Source organism: Ovis aries, chromosome 7, assembly GCF_016772045.2.
Source record: "Ovis aries strain OAR_USU_Benz2616 breed Rambouillet chromosome 7, ARS-UI_Ramb_v3.0, whole genome shotgun sequence".
In the NCBI taxonomy this organism is placed as follows: Eukaryota; Metazoa; Chordata; class Mammalia; order Artiodactyla; family Bovidae; genus Ovis; species Ovis aries.
Genome location: NC_056060.1, coordinates 77,341,679 through 77,363,053, shown reverse-complemented (window position 1 = coordinate 77,363,053; position 21,375 = coordinate 77,341,679). Strand labels below are relative to the sequence as shown.

General features: G+C 48.4%; 1 protein-coding gene and 1 long non-coding RNA gene across 2 annotated transcripts; one reads left to right on the top strand and one right to left on the bottom strand.

Moving 5' to 3' along the window:
* The first annotated feature begins 1,154 nt into the window (after nucleotides 1-1,154).
* On the top strand, nucleotides 1,155-21,208 carry PLEK2 (pleckstrin 2). Its single transcript, XM_004010733.6, has 9 exons — nucleotides 1,155-1,224; nucleotides 13,032-13,196; nucleotides 14,978-15,159; nucleotides 16,678-16,769; nucleotides 17,076-17,263; nucleotides 17,489-17,590; nucleotides 17,883-17,966; nucleotides 19,853-19,931; nucleotides 20,679-21,208. Exons 1-9 carry the CDS (start codon nucleotides 1,183-1,185, stop codon nucleotides 20,804-20,806), a joined length of 1,062 nt encoding a protein of 353 aa, XP_004010782.1. The 5' UTR covers nucleotides 1,155-1,182; the 3' UTR covers nucleotides 20,807-21,208.
* LOC132660071 (uncharacterized) lies at nucleotides 8,702-13,202 on the bottom strand. The gene is made up of 2 exons (XR_009601279.1): nucleotides 13,006-13,202; nucleotides 8,702-10,985 (listed from the first exon to the last, which is right to left on the bottom strand). It is a non-coding gene; the product is annotated as an uncharacterized LOC132660071 (long non-coding RNA).
* Nucleotides 21,209-21,375: the final 167 nt, after the last annotated feature.

Sequence of the window (21,375 nt, the reverse complement as noted above, 5' to 3'; positions counted from 1 at the left end):
AGGCCTGGCGTGCTGCAGTCCATGGGGTCGCAAAGTGTTGGACATGATTGAGCTACTGAACTGAACCTAATACAGGTCTAGCTTCAGAAGGTGCGGAGTTGATGTTCATTCTGAAATGGAATGAAAGGCCCTTTCATTTTGTACTCCTCTGAGATCCGAAAGTCAGTCTGTACAGAAGGCTGAAGGGGGCCATTTCTAGGGCGGGGGCACCCACTGTGCTTTGAGGGTGGGCTCCCAGCTGGTTTTGAAAGGCATTCAGGGGCACCTTCTCCCAGTCTAGAGCTTTCTCTTCCCTTTTAGGCACTTGGGCCTTTTCCTGTCCTGATGAACAGTCCTAATAGGGCCCTTCATGCTGAGGGACAAACAATGGATAAAGGGACAGTGTCCTAAGGATGGGTTCGGTATTATGGATGCTTTCCTCTGTTTTTGACATTTTGTTAAACATGGATTTTTTTGGCCTTAATTTTTATTTTAAAAATTTCAAAAACACTTAACATATTTTAGAATGTTGCATTAAAATTTTATTTATCTAGATTACTGGGTTCCCTGGCTCTCCCTTAAATTTTGCCCCTAATCATGGAAAGTTCAGTTCCAGCCTTTTGGGCAGAGAGGGGTATTATGGGGCCAGAGGGCCCCTGCAGATGGTGCCTGCTTCCTTAAACCCGTGACCTCGTTAATGGGAACATTTCTCTGCGCGCACCAGAGGCCAGGATCACGTTCCCAATCTGGCGCACCTCATCCGCTCTCCCATCCCCTATTTCCATAGAGCTCAGGGATGACCCCAGATTCTTGAAATCCTTTCCGATCAGCTTGATTACCTAAGTATTAGTCAAGAGCAATGTACTGGGTGCCAGGCAGGCACCTGGTTAAGGCTGGGAGTGGCGGCAGATGGGCAGTGACGGAAGGGTAAGAGGCACCCAGCGCGCAGGGGGCACCAGGATGGAGGCAGCCGGGGCGGGACGCGAACGGCTGGCAGGCTCAGCAACCGGAGGACTAACCACGGACCTCAGGGCACCTTCGGCGGGGGAAGCACGTTAGAAATCCCGACCAGAACTGACTTCCTGCCCGGGAGGCCCCGCGGCCTCGGGCTCTGGGCGCGGGCCAGGGGGCGGCGCCGCGCCAGGTCGGAGGCGCTTCCTGGGCACCGCGGGAGCAGAGGAGCGGGCGGCGCGGGACGGCGCCATGGAGGACGGCGTGCTCAAGGAGGGCTTCCTCGTTAAGAGGGTGAGTGCGCCGGAGCCTCTCCGGACACGGCGCGTGGCGGGTGCGCGGCGGCCGCCGGCTTACCTGAGCCGCGATCGGGCGGGCTGGGGCCCCCCTGGGTGGAGCCGCGTGTGGTGGACAGAGCCGGGAGGGCGGTGGCTGGGGGGTGGGCTTTAGCTAGAAAAGAGGGTTGGGGGTACGGGCAAGGAGGAGAATCCCGCTCGGCTAGCGCGTGTCGGGTGCGGGCGGGCAGCTACCCTTTAGAGGACAGCTTCTTTAAAACAACTTACTAAATACAAAGCGTCTAGGATTTAACTAGGATATCTTAAAACAACAGAAGGGTGTTCTCTAGTTCCCCAAGCTCGTCCGATTAATGCATCATCTCCTGTATTCTTCGCAATAACCCATGAGCAAGGAGAATGCCTCTGTTTGTTTAGCCTCTGCTGTGCACCAGTCCTGGGCGCTGTCTCTTTTAATCCTCCCAACAGTCCGACAGGTCGGTGGTCCCACCTTACCGCCCTTTCTGAAAGGGGAAAAGGAAGTTCAGAGACTTAAGTAGCTTGCTCAGGATCTGGACCAGTGGGTGATGGAGCAGGATCGAAGCCACTTAGGCTGCCCACTGCAGGGTGGGTGTTGTTATCCCTCTATCACAGATGAGGAAACCGAGGGGCAGAAAGCTGAGATGGCTTGCCCAGAGCCCCGTGTGGCTGTGTGGTTGGTTGAGCCCTTGGGTAGAGAACCCTGGATACGGAGGGCCAGCTGTAAAGTTACATGTGAATTTTCAACAGCTCAGGGGGTCTTTGCCCCAAATCCCCTGTTGTTCAGGGGTCAGCTATATTGTTTCTTTTCACAAATCTGGAGTTTTATTTTCCAAGCCTTCCATCCAGTCACATGTCACTTCTATGTGGTGTTCAGCCCTTAAAAATTCTATAGCTTTTATTGATTATGTTGAAAATATTGGGAGACAACTGGTTACCTTATGAATATTAATATTATATAAATGGAACAGTTGACACTGGAGTACTTTAGATCATTCTGTTTCAGTTGTGGTTGAATCTGTCATGTTATTGTTGTTGCTGTTTAGTCCTAAGTCATATTCGACTCTTTTGCAACCCCCTGGACTGCAGCCCACTGGGAACCTCTGTCCATGGGATTTGCTAGGCAAGAATACTAGAATGGGCTGCCATTTCCTACTCCAAGGGTTCTTCCTGACCCAGGGGTCAAACCTGCATCTCCTGCATTGGCAGGTGGATTCTTTGCCACAAAACCACCAGGGAAACCCTGAATCTATCATAGTTTATAGCAAATAAATAACTATAATTTGTTTTTTCCTTCACTTTGGTAAGCATAAAAAGTTTTAGCCATTCTGGAAAGGAGAGGGGCAAAGATACCCACTAACATAAATTCAAGCAGACTCTGAGCAGTCTCCATCCTCACTCCTTCCACATCACCACATGCGGCTTTTCCAACAGCAAGCAACAGTCCAGATGAAAACCAGGGATATGGGACCAAGGTAGAAAATGCAGGAAAAAGCAGCTGCAGGAGGGAAATTAGATTTTGAAAAGTTCTTTTAACACTGATGTTCACACTGAACATTTATGCTAATCTAACAGCAGAGCATAAAATCTAGGGATGAGCCTTCTGACTCTCCTACTGAGTTTCCAGCTTTGGCAGGGGGGTGGGTGCAGAGGGGTGAAGGGACTCTCCATCCCATGGCCTTCCCTGGCCAGCAGATCAACCCTGAGGTCCCAAGTCTCTTTCAGGTCAGTAGGGAATATAGTTATGTTATTTTACACATTATTTGACATAGGAGGGTGGGTGTGTTGTTTGCTCAAAACTGTGAGCCAGAGGAGGTGTAGGAGGCTGTGCTGGGTCAAGGGTCAGACTGGATACAAGCAGGTACAGAATTCCACGCCCGCTTCGTGTCACCGGGATTAAAATGATAAATTAGTCCTTCAGGGTTTGTGGAGGCAGCCACACCCCAGAGAGAGCACCTTTGGAGAACTTTCCCTGTGGCTTCTAAGGTGAGGGAGATGGGTGGGGGGTTTGGTGGGCATTATTGATTGTCAGGGGCTTGCCCACCAAGGCCCCTGTCCCTCTCTCCCTCACCTGAGAAGCTGCAGGAAAAGTTCCCCGAAGGTGTTGGTTGGTAGAAGAGCTGAGCTTGTTAGGCGCCTGTTGAAGACAAACCCTCTCAGATGGGCCCCTGTGGGCATCCCCGTTCCTGGGGCTTGCCTTACGTGATTTCCCACCATCACCACCACCACGCAGAGTCAGGAGAGGGTTAAAGGGAGGGGAGGATGTGAGTTCTCTTCCAGACAGGCCAGTATAGGGTGGCCCCTTAGGGAGTCCAAGGTACAGAGAAGGGAGGACAGTCAACTTGTCTGACCCCAAAAGCCCACAGACGGGCTAGACCGAAATCCCTAGTGCTGTCCAGCCAAACCCAAAGACAAGCGTTTGGAGCTGGAGCCTGACCCCAATGGAACCGGAAGCCGCACCCTTTCCTGCAAAGTGAGGAATGGGGCCCCTTGCCCCTGCTCATAGTCCCTCCCTCCTGATCACTCAGACCTTCCCGAATTCCCCATTACTTCCCCTCTCCTCCTGGATGGCGGCAGCAGCCCCTGTGTCCAGCGGGGAAGTTGCAGGACTGTGACTGTGGGATTCCACAGATTCAAGAGGGTTTACAGTCCAGAAGTGGGGCGGGGCCCAAGCTGGCAACCCAGAGTACAGAACAGTAAGGGCGAACGAAGCAGGAGACAGGCAGGGGCAAGACGGATTTGATTCTTAATCCAGCCCAGACAAGAAAGACGGCGAAGCTCCAGGCAAAAATGCAGGGTGCTCACTTGGCCTGTTGTTAAAGGAGGGTGCCCAGGAAGGAGGGCAGGTCTGCATGGGTAGGGCTGCTTGTCCTTCAAGAAGCGGCTGGAACACATCGGGCATGGCTGCCTGGCTCGTACCTCCTGCAACTCTCAGAAAACAACATGGCCGTGTCAACACGCTGTAACCTAGATCTCTCAATCTCCAGGAAAGGCCATAAAAGCTTTAGGAATGGGACTTTCTTCGTGGTCCAGTGGTGAAAAATCTGCCCTCCAATGCAGGGAGTGTGGGTTTCATCCCTGATTGGGAAACTAAGATCCCACATGTCATGGAACAACAAAGATCCGCTGCAGCCAAAAATAAATAAATAATAATTTTTTTAAAAAAAGTCTTTAGGAACAAAGTGTTATTTAGATAGAGAATAAAAACTGGAAGCTACCTACATGTCCCCTCAAATAAACAAATGATTACAAGTGAATTGTGGTTATGCATAGGGCTTCCCGGAGAAGGTGATGGCACCCCACTCCAGTACTCTTGCCTGGAAAATCCCGTGGACGGAGGAGCCTGGTAGGCTGCAGTCCATGAGGTCTCGAAGAGTTGGACACGACTGAGCGACTTCACTTTCACTTTTCACTTTCATGCATTGGAGAAAGCAATGGCAACCCACTCCAGTGTTCTTGCCTGGAGAATCCCAGGGACGGCAGAGCCTGGTGGGCTGCTATCTATGGGGTCGCACAGAGTCGGACACGACTGAAGTGACTTAGCAGCAGCATAGGGCTTCCCAGGTGGTGCTAGTGTTAAAGAACCTGCCTGCCAATGCAGGAGACGTAAGAGACATGGGTTCGATCCCTGGGTCAGGAAGATCCTCTGGAGGAGGCCGTGGCAACCCACTCCAGTATTCTTGCCTGGAGACTCCCACGGACAGAGGCGCCTGGTGGGCTACAGTCCATGGGGTCAAAAAGAGTCAGACATGAGCGAAGCGACTTTAGCATAGCACATGGTCATGCAGATGTTAAAAATGTTTTTCATATTATAGTCCAAAGAGTGAAAATATAAATGGTATGAGAAAGGGAAAAAAAATATTGCTTGGATGAAAAAAAGACTAGAAGGAGTTCTGAAGGCTAGAATTCTGGTCGAAAGTGTCGGCAGGGCCCTGCTCCCTCTGAAGCCCGCAGGGGAGAGCCCTTCCTTGCCTCGTTTGTTTCTGGTATTTGCAGGCTGTAAAGGAAAAACTGATTTTTCCTTTACTAGGAAAAACCTAGTTCTTACTTGCTGTGTTTTTCTCCATCCTGTGACTCTCGTTTACTTTCACACAGACTACTTCACTTCTGACCTTTCTAGTCACCAAATGTGTGGAGGTTTTCCCCCACACCAAGCAATTCTCTGTGATCACTGGTGTGTGTCCTACAGTTTAACTCAGTTCTGACACATCTACCCAGAGGCAGTCTCTGGTCCCACGGGTTAAGAGCACAGTCTCATGAGGCTGCTTCCCCAGCCTTCCCCCACCCGCCACACATACACTTCAGATGCCAGTCTGAAGCCCAAGTTGTCACCTGTGCTCTGACTGTGTAGCCAGCCACAGATCAGAGGTTCCAGTGATCTTCTGCTTGGGAAGAATTTCTAGAAACTCTTCAAATTCCATACTTCTGGGATTTTACAGAGGCATCATCATGTAAGCATGACAAATTGTCAATGCCATTTTCAGCTCTTTTCTTTTCTCAAGAGAATGGGGGCGAGGGCTGGTGGGGCTGAAAATTCCAAGCTTCTAATCAGGGCTCAGTCTTTCCAGTGGCCAGCTCTCACCAAGAAGCCCACCCAGAGTTTCCTCATTAGCACGAAAGATGCTCCTGTCACCCAAGAAACTTCAAGGGGTTCAGGAGCTCTCTACCAAGAACTGGGGGCAAAGAAAAATATATGTATTTTCTGTCATCTCACACAGGACATGGCACCCCACTCCAGTACTCTTGCCTGGAGAATCCCATGGACAGAGGAGCCTGGCGGGCTGCAGTCCGCGGGGTCGCAGAGAGTTGACACCGCTGAGCGCACACGCACGCGCGCATTGTCTCACACAGGCTCTCTTTTGTGTTCCTCGGATCCTAGGTGCTTCACTCTGATCTCTGCCTCCATCATCACATGACCATCTTCTTCCCATGTGTCTTTCAGTGTCCAAAATTTCCTCTTCATATAAGGACACCGATTATATAAATGTTTTTAGGGCCATCCTAATCTAGTATGGGGCTTCCCTGGTGGCTCAGCTGGTATTCAAATTGCCAAAATCCACTGGATCATAGAAAAAAGCAAGAGAGTTCCAGAAAAACCTCTGCTTTATTGACTATGCCAAAGCCTTTGACTGTGTGAATCACAACGAACTGTGGAAAATTCTTCAAGAGATGGGAATACCAGACCACTCTACCTGCCTCCTGAGAAATCTGATTGCAGGTCCAGAAGCAACAGTACCGGACATGGAACAATGGACTAGTGCCAAACTGGGAAAGGACCACACCAAGACTGTATATTGACACCCTGCTTATTTAACTTATATATAGAGTACATCATGTGAAATGCCAGGCTGGATGAAGCACAAGCTGGAATCAAGATTGCCAGGAGAAATATCAATAACCTCAGATATGCAGATGACACCACCCTTATGGCAGAAACTGAAGAAGAACTGAAAAGACTCTTAATGAAAGTGAAAAAGAAGAGCGAAAAAACTGGCTTAAAACTCAACACTCAGAAAATGAAGATCATGGCATCCAGTCCCATCACTTCATGGCAAATAGATGGGGAAATAATGGAAACAGTGACAGATTTTATTTTCTTGGGCTCCAAAATCACCACAGATGGTGAGGGCGGCCATGAAATTAAAAGACGCTTGCTCCTTGGAAGAAAAGCTATGACACACCTAGACAGCATATCGAAGAACAGAGATACTACTTTGCTGAGAAAGGTCTGCCTAGTCAAAGCTATGGTTTTTCCAGTAGTCATTTATGGATGTGAGAGTTGGACCATAAAGAAAGCTGAGCACTGAAGAATTGATACTTTTGAACTGTGGTGTTGGAGAAGACTCTTGAGAGTCCCTTGGACTGCAAGGAGATCAAACCAGTCAATCCTAAAGGAAATCAGTCCTGAATATTTGTTGGAAGGACTGATGCTGAAGCTCCAATTCTTTGGCCACCTGATACAAAGAACTGACTCATTGGAAAAGACCCTGATGCTGGGAAGGATCGAAGACAGGAGGAGAAGCGGACAACAGAGGATGAGATGGTTGGATGGGATCACCGACTCGATGGACATGAGTTTGAGCAAGCTCTAGGAGTTGGTGATGGACAGGGAAGCCTGTCGTGCCGCAGTCCATGGGGTCACAGAGTGGGACATGACTGAGCGACTGAAGTGAACTGAACTGAATGACTTCATCTCAACCTGATTACATCTTCAAAGACCTGATTTCCAAATAAGACCTCACTCACAGATCCCCCGGGTTAGGACTTCAACATGTCTTTTGCAGGGACATAATTCAGCCCATAGTAAGTACCATCTCTGCTTCTTCAGGATTGTAGGGTCTTGGGCAAGACCTTTCTGGGCCTCAGTTTCCTCATTATGAAACTTAGGGAGTTTAGATTCTTTACCATCTGAGCTACCAGGGAAGCCCATAGTATTATATAGCCTTTTTCAAAGGGTCCTCCAGCTGTAAAATTCTGTGCTTCCTAAGCCCAGGCCTAGGGTTACATCCCATCTTATGGACTCTCCTTACCCCTAACAGGGCGCTAAGCTATTCATGGTCCAAATGACCTCTGATCCCCACCAGCTGCTTATAGACAAGGAGCCTGGAGAAGGTAGAAGATGCCCAGGTGAAGGGAGGCCTGAGTTCTTTTCCCACTATACCAGCATATTTTTGGTTTTTAACACCCTTTACCTGCTGACTTTGGGTCAGTCTCTTATACCCTCTCAGTATGGCGTAGCTTATCTGTAGAGCTGGGATCCGTCCTGTTTTGTGGGTTGTTACAGGAACCTCTAGCTGAGCTGCCCACTCCCCCTGGCCGACTTTAATTCAGCTGTTCTGCTGCAGTGCAGTCTTTAGGGACTCTGCTCCAGCCACAGTGAGGTCCCCAGCTGCTTCAAGTGCTCTACCTACAAAGTGAGCCCATCTCATCAGCCTTTCTCCGACTGCTCTCCTTTGCTGTCAGACTGGATCCTTAGTTTCTCATAACGCAGTGCTCTCTAGCAAGTTTGAACAGAAGGGTAACTTGGAAATATTTGGGAGGACCGAGTGCCATACAGCCAGGGACAGTGCAGCCAGACAAAAATACCCCGCAGCACCAGGAGGCATCTCTAGTGCAAACATCCTGCCGACACTGTTTGTTACTTGTTCCAGATAACTCCGGGGGCTGGGTATCAGAAGACCCTGTCCTTCCACCACTAGCCTGCCACCTTGGTGGCTGCCAACATGCATCGGTGCCCCATGTGCAGGCCTGGCAGCCCCCTAGCCACCTCCCTGTTCCCCTCATGCCGGAAATTCTGGGAAATGTAGCGGTTCGTCCAGGAAATGTAGCCTTATCTGTGTGTTAGTTTGTTCTACTCAACATCTGTTGGTTTCACCTTTCTCCCTAGCATCTCCAGGCCCCTTTCTTCTTTCTCTGTTGCTTTAGTTTATGAGGGCTCCTGTAACAAAAGACACAGATGGGATCGCCTAAGCAACAGAGATTTATTTTCTCACAGTTCTGGAGGCGGGAGTCTAAGGTTTAAAGCGTCGAAGGTTTGGTTTCCTCTTAGGCCATCTCCTCAGCTCGCCCATGCACGGCACCTCTGGCTGTGTGCTCACACAGTCTTTCCTCTGTGTGCAGGCCTCCCTGACATCTGTGTGTCCAAATTCCCTCTTCTCATGAGGCCCCCAGTGAGATTGGATTAAGACCCAAGTAATGGCCTCATCTGGGCTTCCCAGGTGGTGCTAGTGGTAAAGAACCCATCTGCCAATGCAGGAGACGTAGGAGAAGCAGGTTCAATCCCTGGATGGGGAAGATTCCCCTGGAGGATGGAATGGCAACACACTCCAGTATTCTTGCCTGGAGAATCCCAGGGGAGCCTGGTGGGCTACAGTCCATAGGATGGCAAAGAGTTGGAAAGAAGTGAAGTGACTTAGCATGCACACAATGGCCCCATTTAACCTAATCACCTCCTTAAAGACCTCCTCTTCAAATACAGTCACATTCTAAGGTAGTGGTGATTCTTGGGTCGGGAAGATTCCCTGGAGAAGGGCTAGGCTACCCACTCCAGTATTCTTGGGCTTCCTTGGTTGCTTAGGTGGTAAAGAATCCGCCTGCAATGTGGGAGACCTGGGTTCAATCCCTGGGTTGGGAAGATCCCCTGGAGGAGGGCCTGGCAATGCACTCCAGTGTTCTTGCCTGGAGAATCCCCATGGACAGAGGAGAATGGCAGGCTACCGTCCATGGGATCGCAAAGAGTCAGGCATGACTCAGTGACTACACAGAGCACAAGGTGGAGGTGGGGGAGCGGTTGGGGCGTCAACTATGAATTTGGGAGAAGGGCATAATGCAGCCCAGAATGCGTATGTTTTGAGACTATTTCGCCTCCTCTCCTTCACCTGACACCAGCCCCCAGGCCGTCAGCTTAGAGGGCAGTCTCCTCTCTCTGCACCAGCCACACCTGTGTGCTGGCAGTTCACTGCCTTTACTGCTAATGCTGCGCTTGAACCCCCTCAGCAGGGGCTCATCGAGCAAGGAGACCTACGTCTGGGCCATGTGGAGAGCAGTGCAGGACCCTCATTGCTGAGGAGTTAGAGCCAAATCTTTTTCATTTCTTTAAACATGTCAGCTTGTGTCAAGAACAGCCATCAGCCACCGTGTGATGTGGATTCTTGGTACAGGATAGAGTGAAGAGAGCAAAACTGTAAAATTCAGCTTGACGTATCTGTCCTCTTGTGGGCCCAGCGCACACACCGTGTAATGTAATGACACTTAGACGCATTAGTAAACTCTTGTCAGATTAACTGTTAAAAGTCATATTTAGGGTAGGAGGGAGGCTCAAGAGGAAGGGGATATATGTATGCATGTGGCCGATTCACTTCATTGTACAACAGAAGCTAGCACAACTTTGTAAAGCAATTATATTCCAATCCAGTCACTCAGTTGTGTCTGATTATTTGCAGCACACCAGGCTTCCCTGTCCATCACCAACTCCCAAAGCTTACTCAAACTCATGTCCATCTAGTAGATGATACTGTCTAACCATCTCATCCTCTGTCGTCCCCTTCTCTTCCCTCCTTCAGTCTTTCCCAGCATCAGGGTCTTTTCCAATGAGCCAGTTCTTGGCATCAGGTGGCCAAAGTTTTGGAGCTTCAGCTTCAGCATCAGTCTTTCCAATGAATATTCAGGACTGATTTCCTTTAGGATTGACTGGTTTGATCTCCTTGGAGTCCAAGGGACTCTCAAGAGTCTTCTCCAACACCACAGTTTGAAAGCATCAGTTCTTTGGCGCTCAGCTTTCTTCATAGTCCAGCTCTCACATCCATACATGACTACTGGAAAAACCATAGCTTTGACTAGGTGGACCTTTGTTGGCAAAATGATGCCTCTGCCTTTTAATATGTTGTCTAGGTTTGTCATAGCTTTTCTTCCAAGGAGCAAGTGTCTCTTAATTTCATGGCTGCAGTCACCATCTACAGTGATTTGGAGCCCCCAAAATAACGTCTCTCACTGTTTCCATTATTTCCCCATCTATTTGCCATGAAGTGATGGGACCAGATGCCATGATCTTAGTTTTCTGAATGTTGAGTTTTAAGCCAACTTTTTCACTCTCCTTTTTCACTTTCATCAAGAGGCTCTTCAGTTCTTCTTCACTTTCTGCCTTAAGAGTGGTATCATCTGCATATGTGAGGTTATTGATATTTCTCCTGGCAATCTTGATTCCAGCTTGTGCTTTATCCCGCCTGGCATTTTTCATGATGTACTCTATAAATAAGTTAAATAAGCAGGGTGACAATTAAATATAGAGATATAAATATTTAATATACATGGATGTATAAGTATATATTTAATATTCCAATTAAATATATATGTATATGGAAAGGTGAAAGAGTTAGTCACTCAGTTGTATCTGACTCTTTGTGACCCCATGGACTCTAGCCTGCCAGGCTCCTCTGTCCATGGGATTCTCCAGGCAAGAATACTGGAGTGAGTAACCATTCCCTTCTCCAGGGGATCTTCCCTACCCAGGGACTGAACCCAGGTCTCCTGCATTGCAGGCAGATTCTGTACCATCTGAGCCACCAGGAAAACCTATATATATGCCATACTTAGCTGCCACAGTAAATTCTGTTTGGCTTAGACCAGTGCTCACACAGTCAACCGCTTCAACAATTTCCAGTTCCCTAACACACTCAGTGCAGACCTGCTGAGCATTAAACAGAATTGCAGCATCATAGATGTGACAACTGAAGGGGCCTTGGAAATGAATCAGTGCTGGGTCAGGAAACCAGTGAATCGGGGACAGTCTCTGATTCAAATAAAGTGCATCTCTCTTGGTTAGAATCCAGCCCTAATTGGGCTCTGCTCTGGGAAATATGCCAAGAAAGTCGGTTTCATGAGCGTGTACAAAGCTATTCCATTCTGATTCTTCAGCAGACATTCCCCCATCCACTGGTCTGTTCTAGAAACAGACCCTGTATCTTCACCTGCCTGTTCTGTCCATTGGCTCCATGACCCATCTGAGAGCCCCCCAGACTCCCCTGCCTTTTAGGTCTGTCACACCAGGTTAGGTAAGATGGTTAGGGTTCTTAATTTGTGGCTTCACTTCACAAATTGCCCACATCCCTCAACTAGTAACATTTTGTTGTGGTGGGGGGGGGGGCAGATATATCCTAAGGGGAAAAAATTAAAGATGCAGATCAAAACTTACATGCAAGGATATTCATTATGGAGTTGTTTATAATAGTTAAAAAAAAAAAAAGGAAACCTCAGTTGCAACCAACAGGAGATGGGCAAGGAAATGATACATCCTCTTGTTGGTTATTAAAAGACATGTTTTAAAGAAATTTAATGGTGTGAGAAGATGCTTGGCAAAGTCAACAAAAGAAAGACTGGAAAATAAAACTATACGTAATATGCTCTTGATTAAAAAAAACTGAAAGGGAAAAAGGCAAAGGAAATACGAGGTATTAATAGGACCTCTCTCTTGTTTATACTTATTTATTTGGCTGTGCTGGGTCTTCACTGGGGCACGTAGGATCTTTAGATGCAGCAGGTGAGCTCTTAGTTGCTGCAGGTGGGATCTAGTTCCCAGACCAGGGATGGAACCCACGCCTCCTGCACTGAGAGCTCAGAGTCTTAGCCACTGGACCATCAGAGAAGTCCCTAGGATCTTTTCTTCTGTGTACTTTGCAGTTTCTTTCAAGGCTTATAACCACAGAAAAAAAGAACAAATGGGAACTAGCAAGTCAACGCCGAAGGCTTTGTTACATACTCAAAAGAGATGACAAAGAGATCCAAAGCTCACAATTTCTTCATGAAAATGAAAATAAACATATAATTTGGAACAGGATCTTTCGGCTCTTAAGGACATTATTGGGATAATTGGTGAAACTTGAGTGGAGTTTATGGAACAGAGGAAAATAACATATTTATGTAAATTTCCTAATGTTGATGATTGTATTGTGGTTATGTTGGAAATACTTTTTATTTTTTGGTAGGAGACACAATAAAATATTGAGAAGCATCAATATTAACATATGGAGCATCATGTTAAAAACTAACTCTTAAATGGTTTTGTAAAAGTTTTTTTTTTTTGTAAAAAAGTTTTATGCTTCAGCTTTTCTCTGAATTAAAATTATTTCAAAATTAAAAAATAAAATTAAGCTAAGCAAGAGAGAGAGTGCTGTCTCCTTACTGGAAAGTTGATCCCATGGCGCAGTCTGACCACCTGTGCAACGAGACTCCTCTCCCTATGACCAGGTCGTCCCCTCGGCCACCTCACCTCAGGGCTCTCCTATCTGTCCTCAGGGTCACATTGTCCACAACTGGAAAGCGCGGTGGTTCATTCTTCGGCAGAACACGCTGCTATATTACAAGTTCCAGGGGGGTCGGAAAGTGACCCCTCCCAAGGGCCGCATCCTTCTGGACGGCTGCACCATTACCTGCCCCTGCCTGGAGTATGAAAACCGACCGGTAAGTGAAGGCCCTCCTTCCCAGCGCGTCCCTCCCGCTGCCTGGACCACCCCCTTCCCTGGCCTCTTAGGCGAAGGCAGTGCGCGTCATGGTAAGAGCTGAGTTACTGGATAACCTAGACTCAAATCCTCGCTGTGCCACATACCAGGCACGTGACCTTGGGCAGGTCATCGAACCTCTCTGAGCCCGAGTTCCTCGTCTATAAACTGGGATAATGTAATGACCCCTGACTGTCGCTCACAGCTACGATGAGGATCGTGAAGGTAATGGTGGGTCAAAACACTTGTAGCCTAGGAGGTACCCCACAGATGTGCGTAGTTACTGCTACTTCAGGTTCAACAGGATGGATTTCATCCCCCAGGGGGCACGTGTTACAAAAGTCAGGAGCAGCTCAACCCTGAAGAGAACCTGAATGAATCATTTACCGTCTACCATCAGAAAAGAATCTGAATTAATACTTTACTGAGGGCTCAGTAAGTGCCAAGAAATTCACTAGGCTTGGAGAAGTCAAGGAAGAAAATTGTACGATTGGTTTTTTCAGTTAATGATCTTGTTATGAAAGCAAATGGTTAATTGGAAAACAGTTCCAAATGCTGGTACAGATATTATTGGCCACAGAGAACACTGTCTTGCTGAAAAGGAGGAAGATGCCCTTACAAGCCATCTGGCTCAGCTCCAGCTTTGGGTTGGATGGAGATTCGGGCATGAACTGGTTGAGAAAGTTTAAACCATATTATATGAAGAGTGTGTGAAAGACTTGGGATGATTAGACCCAATCAAGAAGCAGATCAGACGTAGACACAGACTTATGGACACGGGGGCGGGACAGGGGGGTTGAGGAAGGAGAGGGTGGGATGTATGGAGAGAGTGATATGGAAACTTACATTACCTTATGTAAAATGGCCAACGGGAATTTGCTGTATGACTCAGGGAGCTCCAACTGGGGCTCTGTAACAACCTAGAGGGGTGGGATGGGGAGGGAAATAGTAGGGAGGTTCAAGAGGGAGGGGACACAGGTATACTATGGCTGATTCATGTTGATGTTGGCAGAAACCAACACAATAGTTTAGTTGCTAAGTCATGTCCGATTCTTGCGATCCCATAGACTGTAGCTCCTCTGTCCATGGGATTCTCCAGACAAGAATACTGGAGTGGGTTGCCATCTCCTCCTCCAGGGGATCTTCGTGACCCAGGGATTGAACCTGGGTCTCCTGCATTGCAGGCAGATTCTTTACCAACGGAGCTACTGTAAAGCAATTATCCTTCAATTAAAAATAAATACATTTTAAAAAATAAATAAAAAAGAAGATGATCAAAAGGAGCAGAACTGAGTTCCTTCGGGGTAGGCGTTGATAGCCTCATAGGTCAGATGAAGGCACTGAGAGGCTCAGCGGGTCTAATGTGCCCAAGCGACTGTAGCTATGGCTCTAGCTCAGTCTCACCTGGAAGCCTGTGTGTTTCCCTCTTTGGCACAGGGGCTCTCGTAAGAGGTGAGCTTAATCGAGAAGGCAGAATCGGGAGCAGAGAGACCAAGGCCCCAGGATGCAGACTCTGCGCTAATTAGACTATTCAAAGGGGCCAAGGTGGTGAACTCTGTCACTGGCGGTGTCTAAGGGAATCTTTAAAGGCCCAGTAGCTGGGACTTGGTGAGGGGTGAGGCATTCGGCAGTCACTGGATCACGTGGTCTCCCAGATCCGCTTCGGTTCTGTCATTTTTGCTGCCCAGCCAGCTTTCTCTCTCTCTCTCTCAGCCTGGCCTGACTGGCTGTCTCTTCCCACAGCTCCTCATTAAGCTGAAAACTCAAACATCCACGGAGTACTTCCTGGAGGCCTGTTCTCGAGAGGAGAGGGACGCCTGGGCCTTCGAGATAACAGGAGCCATCCACGCGGGGCAGCCGGGGAAGGTCCAACAGCTTCATCTACTGAAGAACTCCTTCAAGCTGCCACCTCACATCAGCCTGCAGTGAGTGCCCGGCCCTGCCCTCGGCCTGCCTGGCTTTGCTGCGGCCTCTGCTGTCTGCATGCCTCAGGAAGGGGGCCTCTGTGGCTGCTACATAGGCCTGGCTGGTGCTGCAGCTGTGCTCCAGGGCCTGCTGACATTGTTTTCTCTATGTGGGAGTGGCCCTGCCAGCCTGCCCTGGTAACTTCTTGGGGTCCCTGCTGCTCCTGCCCCCCTCAGTGTCTTGACCCCCTCCCTTCAGTGTCAACCGGGATGCTCAGGGCTATAAAAACAGCTCCCCAGGAATCTCCACTCACCAAGTCATTAGTCTTGTTTGCAGCCTGGTGGCAAGAACATGTGTTCTGTTAAGAGCTGCATTCTTATTCTGTGGGATTCTTCATCTGTCATCTGTTTACTCTTTTAAGAAATGGTTACTGAGTGCCCGCCGCATGCCATACATCGCTCTAGGTGCTCATGCAGATGGGCATAAACGAAGTCTCATCTCAGGGGCTTTCCAGCTCAAGTACCTAAATAGACAATGAGAAAAGGTCTGCCACTGGTGGCAGGGATTGTCCCACAGAACAGAAGGGAAGCAGATCAGTGGTGGCGGTGATACTATAAAGTAGGGAAGGATGAAAGGAATTCCCATCATGGAAATTGTTATATCTATGCATCTGCAGGAAATGCCCACTAACATTGCAGGAAGCAGAACTTCCCAGGCTTACCAAAAACCTCCATGCCAGGCTCTGGAATCTTGATTGTTCATCTTTGTTGTTCAGTCGCTAAGTCGCATCTGACTCTGCGTGACCCCATGGACTGCAGCACACCAGGCCACCCTGTTCCTCACCATCTCCCAGAGTTTGCCCTAGTTCATGTACATTGTATCAGTGGTGCCATCCAACCATCTCATCCTCTGTTGCCCTCTTCTCCTTCCCCTCAGTCTTTCCCAGCATCAAGGTCTTTTCCAGTGAGTCGGCTCTTTGTATCAGGTGGCCAAAGTACTGGAGCTTCAGCATCAGTCCTTCCAATGAATATTCATGGTTGATTTCCATTAGGATTGACTGGTTTGGTCTCCTTGCTGTCCGAGGGACTCTCAAGAGTCTTCTCCAGCACCACAGTTCGAAAGCATTATATGTGCACCTAGGGCGTGGCTAACCCATGGTGAGTGCAGGGAGGACCAACAGGAGATGAGAGTGGGTTCAAGTGATGGGTGACTTTGAGAAGTAGCTGGAGGAGTTTGGACTTTATGCAGCAGATCATAGATAATTCTTTTGTTTTTAAATTAAGTCACAGCTCTTTAGTTTTACTAGAAACAGAATACCTGTCTAGCATAGAAGTATTAGAACATTTAGATGAACAAGAAGAAATGTTCCCCAATCCTACCTCTCAAATTCTGATGCATAACAGAATACCCCTCTTTCTCTGCGATGTGTATTATGCCACTTGCCACGTGCTTTATACCCTCAGCAGTGGCTCATGGACCCACCCTCATTCCTGTCAATGTGATGAGGGTCTCTTCTCTTTTGCCTTCCTTCCGTGTAGTCGCATCGTGGACAAGATGCGTGACAGTAGCTGTGGAATCCGGCCAAGCCCCAACATGGTGCAGGGAAGCACCTACAAAAAGACCTTCATAGGTGAGCCCCTGACCCCTACCCCACCCCCAGGGCCGGACCAGGCACTGGAGACCTGGGGCTTGGTGACTTGCGACTCAGTGGTGTTGAGGCCTGAGCTGCCTGGCAGCCAACAGGGCAGCCTGAGAGGTGGGTGCGGCCACAGCTTTGGGCAGTGGGGTTGGCATTTGGTCTGCTCCAGGGCCAAGCCCCAAGGCTGTTCCAAGGCTGCCCCAGGGGTCAAGGTCAATGAGGTCACAGCCAGGCACCCCTGGGGAAGCTGGTCTGGAGCCTGTTGTCTTGACGGGTGCTGCCCTTGCCCCGCTGCAGGCTCCTCCCTGGTGGATTGGCTCCTCTCCAGCGGCTTTGCAGCCAGCCGTCTGGAGGCTGTGACGCTGGCCTCGGTGCTCATGGAGGAGAACTTCCTTCGGCCAGTAGGCACCCGAAGCACGGGAGCCATTCGCTCGGGGGATCTGTCTGAGCAGTTCCTGGATGACTCCACGGCCCTGTACACATTCGTAAGTGAGGGCCTGGGTTCCTCTTGGCACGGGAGCAGAGAGAGGAAGAGGCTGCCGAGTGTGGGCCAGGGGTCCACGGTCAGTGGGGAGAAGCCTAGGGCTCAGGGTGGAGGGGACAGCTTCACCCCCAGGTGGAGTGGGAGTTTCCTTTCCCCTGTGGGAGCTTCCCCAGCCTGGTGCTGGGATGTGTTGGTAACAAGAGTCCTTGTCTCTCCTTCCTACCAGGCTGAGAGCTGCAAGAAGAAGATAAGTCCCAAGGAAGAAATCAGTCTCAGTACCATGGAGTTAAGTGGCACTGTGGTGAAGCAAGGCTATCTGGCCAAGCAGGTATGGTACGACCCGCCTTGGAGCAGGGAGGAGGTGGACAGTCCTCAACCTCGGGGGAGGCAGGAACCCCCACAAAGGGTGGGAAGGGCTGAGACTCCAGAGGGCGCTAGTTGTCAGCAGCATCTGCTAAGTCAGGGTCCGCTGGTGGCACAAGGGAGCCAAGGCGAGGGATCGGCACATGTCCGTGCCCATGAGTCCCAGACAAGCAGGCCTAAGGCTTTAGAGGAGTGAAGGTGGGAGGATGTGACTACAAGCTGTCACCCGTGAGCCATACATCCTTTCTTTGCCTCAGGGGCACAAGAGGAAAAACTGGAAGGTGCGGCGCTTTGTTCTGAGGAAGGACCCGGCTTTTCTGCATTACTACGACCCTTCCAAAGTGAGTGCCTTGTTATGCTTCCAGACACGTCTCTCCCCAGCAGAGCCGGGGCTGGTTCCACCTCCAGCCTTCCTCCCAGCCTCTCAACCATAACTTCCACCCACGATGCCTTTCCTTCCACAAGTTGCAAACTGCTCCTCCCAGTCTGAACTCTTTTCTTTCATCACATCATCACCTGCTCAGTTGATCCTGCTCAGTGGATCTTCATTGTTTTGGAGGAAAAACATCTTTCAGTTCCTCCAAAGCTGGCTGTGTGCCTACGAAGGGGGAGCTGAGCTGATGAAGAGACTCCTGACTGGTGCTTTCCAGCCTCTTTTCACCCCTTTCCACCCAAACAGGCTGTGAATTCTGCCCCCTCATCCTCTTTTCCCCACCAATGTTTTGAAAGGTTTCTTTTACCATTTAATATTTAAGCCATAATTCTGAGTTTCAGATAATAAGTATTACTGCATGCTCAGTTGATCTAATTCCAATCAAAAGAACAGAAACATGGCCTTTTAGTCAGCGTGTTCAGCCTTGTCTTGATAGATGTGTGATTTTCATTTGTTAAAATAATGAAGAGTGGGCATTCAGTCAGGAACCCAACCCTAAGCTGAGAACATGAAGGAGCTTGAAGGAGCCCCTGGGGACCCTGCTAGACCACAAGGAGGGCTAAAGGGCAGGGAGGGGCATGGTGTTGATGTGATTGACTGTGAAATGAAGCTCAGACTTCCTCACTCATGCAGATAACTTGCCATGGGATGTCCCAAGTTCAGCCTCATCTTCTGTTACAAATGACTCTCACGGACTAATTCTTTAGTAGGCTGACTGAGGGTGGTATGATGAGAGCATGATTCTTCTGTTCTTATTGCTCAGTACTTCAGTCCTGTCTGACTCTTTGTGACCCCATGGACTGCAGCACACAAGCCTTCCCTGTCCTTCACCATCTCCCAGTTTGCTCAAACTCATGTCTGTTGAGTCAGTGATGCTATCTATCTCATCCTCTGTCTCCCATTTCGTCTCCTGCCCTCAATCTTTCCCAGCATCAGGGTCTTTTCCAATGAGTCAGTTCTTCACATCAGGTGGCCAAATTATTGGAGCTTCAGCTTCCGCCTAGTACTTCCAATGGATTATTCAGGATTGATTTCCTTTAGATTGACTGGTTTGATCTCCTTGCAGTCCAAGGGACTCTTAAGAGTCTTCTCCAGCACCACAATTCAAAAGATTCAGTTCTGCAGTGCTCAGCCTTCGTTATGGTCCAACTGTCACATCCGTTCATGACTACTGGAAGAACCATAGCTTTGACTATACGGACCTGCAAAGTGATGTCTCTGTTTTTTAATATGCTGTCTAGATTTGTCATAGCTTTCCTTCCAAGGAGCAAGCATCTTTTAATTTCATGGCTGCAGTCACTGTCTGCAGTGATTTTGGAGCCCAAGAAAAGAAAATCTGTCCCAGGTTCTACTTTTTCCCCATCTATTTGCCATGGAGTGATGGGACCGGATGCCATGATCTTAGTTTTTTGAATGTTGAGTTTTAAGCTACTCTCCTCCTTCACCCTCATTAAGAGGTTCTTTAGTTCCTCTAAATGGCTTTTTGCCATTAGAGTAGTATCATCTGCATATCTGATGTTGTTATTTCTCCTGGCAATCTTGATTCCAGCTTGTGATTCATCCAGTCTGGCATTTCTGCATATAAGTTAAATAAACAGAGTGACAACATCCATCCTTGACATCCTCCTTTTCCCCAGTTTGCACCAGTTGTTCCATGTAAGGTTCTAACTGTTGCCTCTTGACTTGCATACAGGTTTCTCAGAAGACAGGAAATGTGGTCCAGTTATTTCCATCTCTTTAATAAGAGTTCTTTGCCTTCACACAGTCCCTAATCAGCTCTCCTTTCCTTTGCAGGAAGAGAACCGGCCAGTGGGTGGGTTTTCTCTTCGTGGCTCCCTGGTGTCAGCTCTGGAGGATAATGGCGTTCCTGCTGGTAAGGGGCAACTTTGGCTCCATCCTCATCTCAGGGTCCTCCCTCCTGCTCTCTCAGTAATGATCTGCTGATGATGGACGAAGCTGCGGGGCCTGAGAGGGGCTTTCTCAGTGAGACAATGAATGGTGTGAATTCTGAAGCCAATTTCAAAATCAGAGAAAGGGCACGTGGGGGTATTCTTAGTGTTTTAACAACACAACTAAATAATTCTCTTTAATATTCTTTCCCATCCTTTTCTGTGCTTACTGGCCCATAAGCTTCCACCTAAGCACAATAGCTTACAATAGTGTATAAAGATTGACAACACAGTTTAATATGTTATGCTAATTTCATACTAGACAGCTAAGGCAGGTAGTATTATTCTCAACTTATGGATGGGAAGATTGAGGTTCAAAGAAATTAAACAATTCCAGTCAAATCCCACATCTGTCCATGCTTTTAACATAAACCTACTGGACTTTTGATGTGAGACTGCAGACCTACGGTTAGCATAGAGGGCAGGCCAAGAGGTCTTCCAAGAACGTTCAGACATAAAACTAGCAGGCCTTAAGACACAGATGAGGGAGAGGGGATGGACGGGAGGCAAATAGGAAAGCATGCCTCTGGTGGGATTTCCTAACCATATATGTACACTTGTACTAAGAACTACTTCATTATGTGTTTTTGTCTCAGTGACTTTCAGCTGTTCGCAGCTGAAAGCAGACATGGATATTCACTCACTGATTTCTTTTTTTTCTTCCTGCCTAGGGGTTAAAGGGAATGTCCAAGGAAATCTCTTCAAAGTGATTACTAAGGATGACATACACTACTATATCCAGGCCAGCAGCAAGGCTGAGCGTTCAGAGTGGATTGAAGCTATCAAGAAGCTAACGTGACAAGGCCCTGAGGGAACGGGACTGAGATTCCTCCCTCTTACCAGATGACACAGGATTTCCCGGACAATGGGAGTATGTTAAAATTTTTAACTTTTTATATTTCGTATGGCTTTGGAGTGAGATTGAGGGAGTTCCTTAAAGTTGGCAGTGGTGCTATTGCCTTCCCCACCTTCATTTACAGTTAACCTGTAAATGCTGAAGCAGCCTTGTCAGCCAAGTCAGCACCTTGACTTTCGCCCATTATCACATCCAGCCCCTCCTTGGGTACCAAAGTAGGTCTCCCTTGTCACACTAACTGGCCATGTAATACTCAACAAAACACTATAACCTCATGATGGAGCTCTCCGAAATGCTGTCAGCACCTCTTAACTCCTTTGGAATGAATAAAAATTGACACTTGTTCCTGGCTGTTAGAATGCCTATACAAAGTTTCAGTTTTCAAAGGTTTTGCATGCTTAAGGCTATACGAATTATTAGGGAAGCTGATTATAAAAACATCTCAAGTGAGCTTAAAGCCTCATCTTAAAGTGGGGATGGGGGCAAAATCTTGAATGAAATATTGTTTTGTT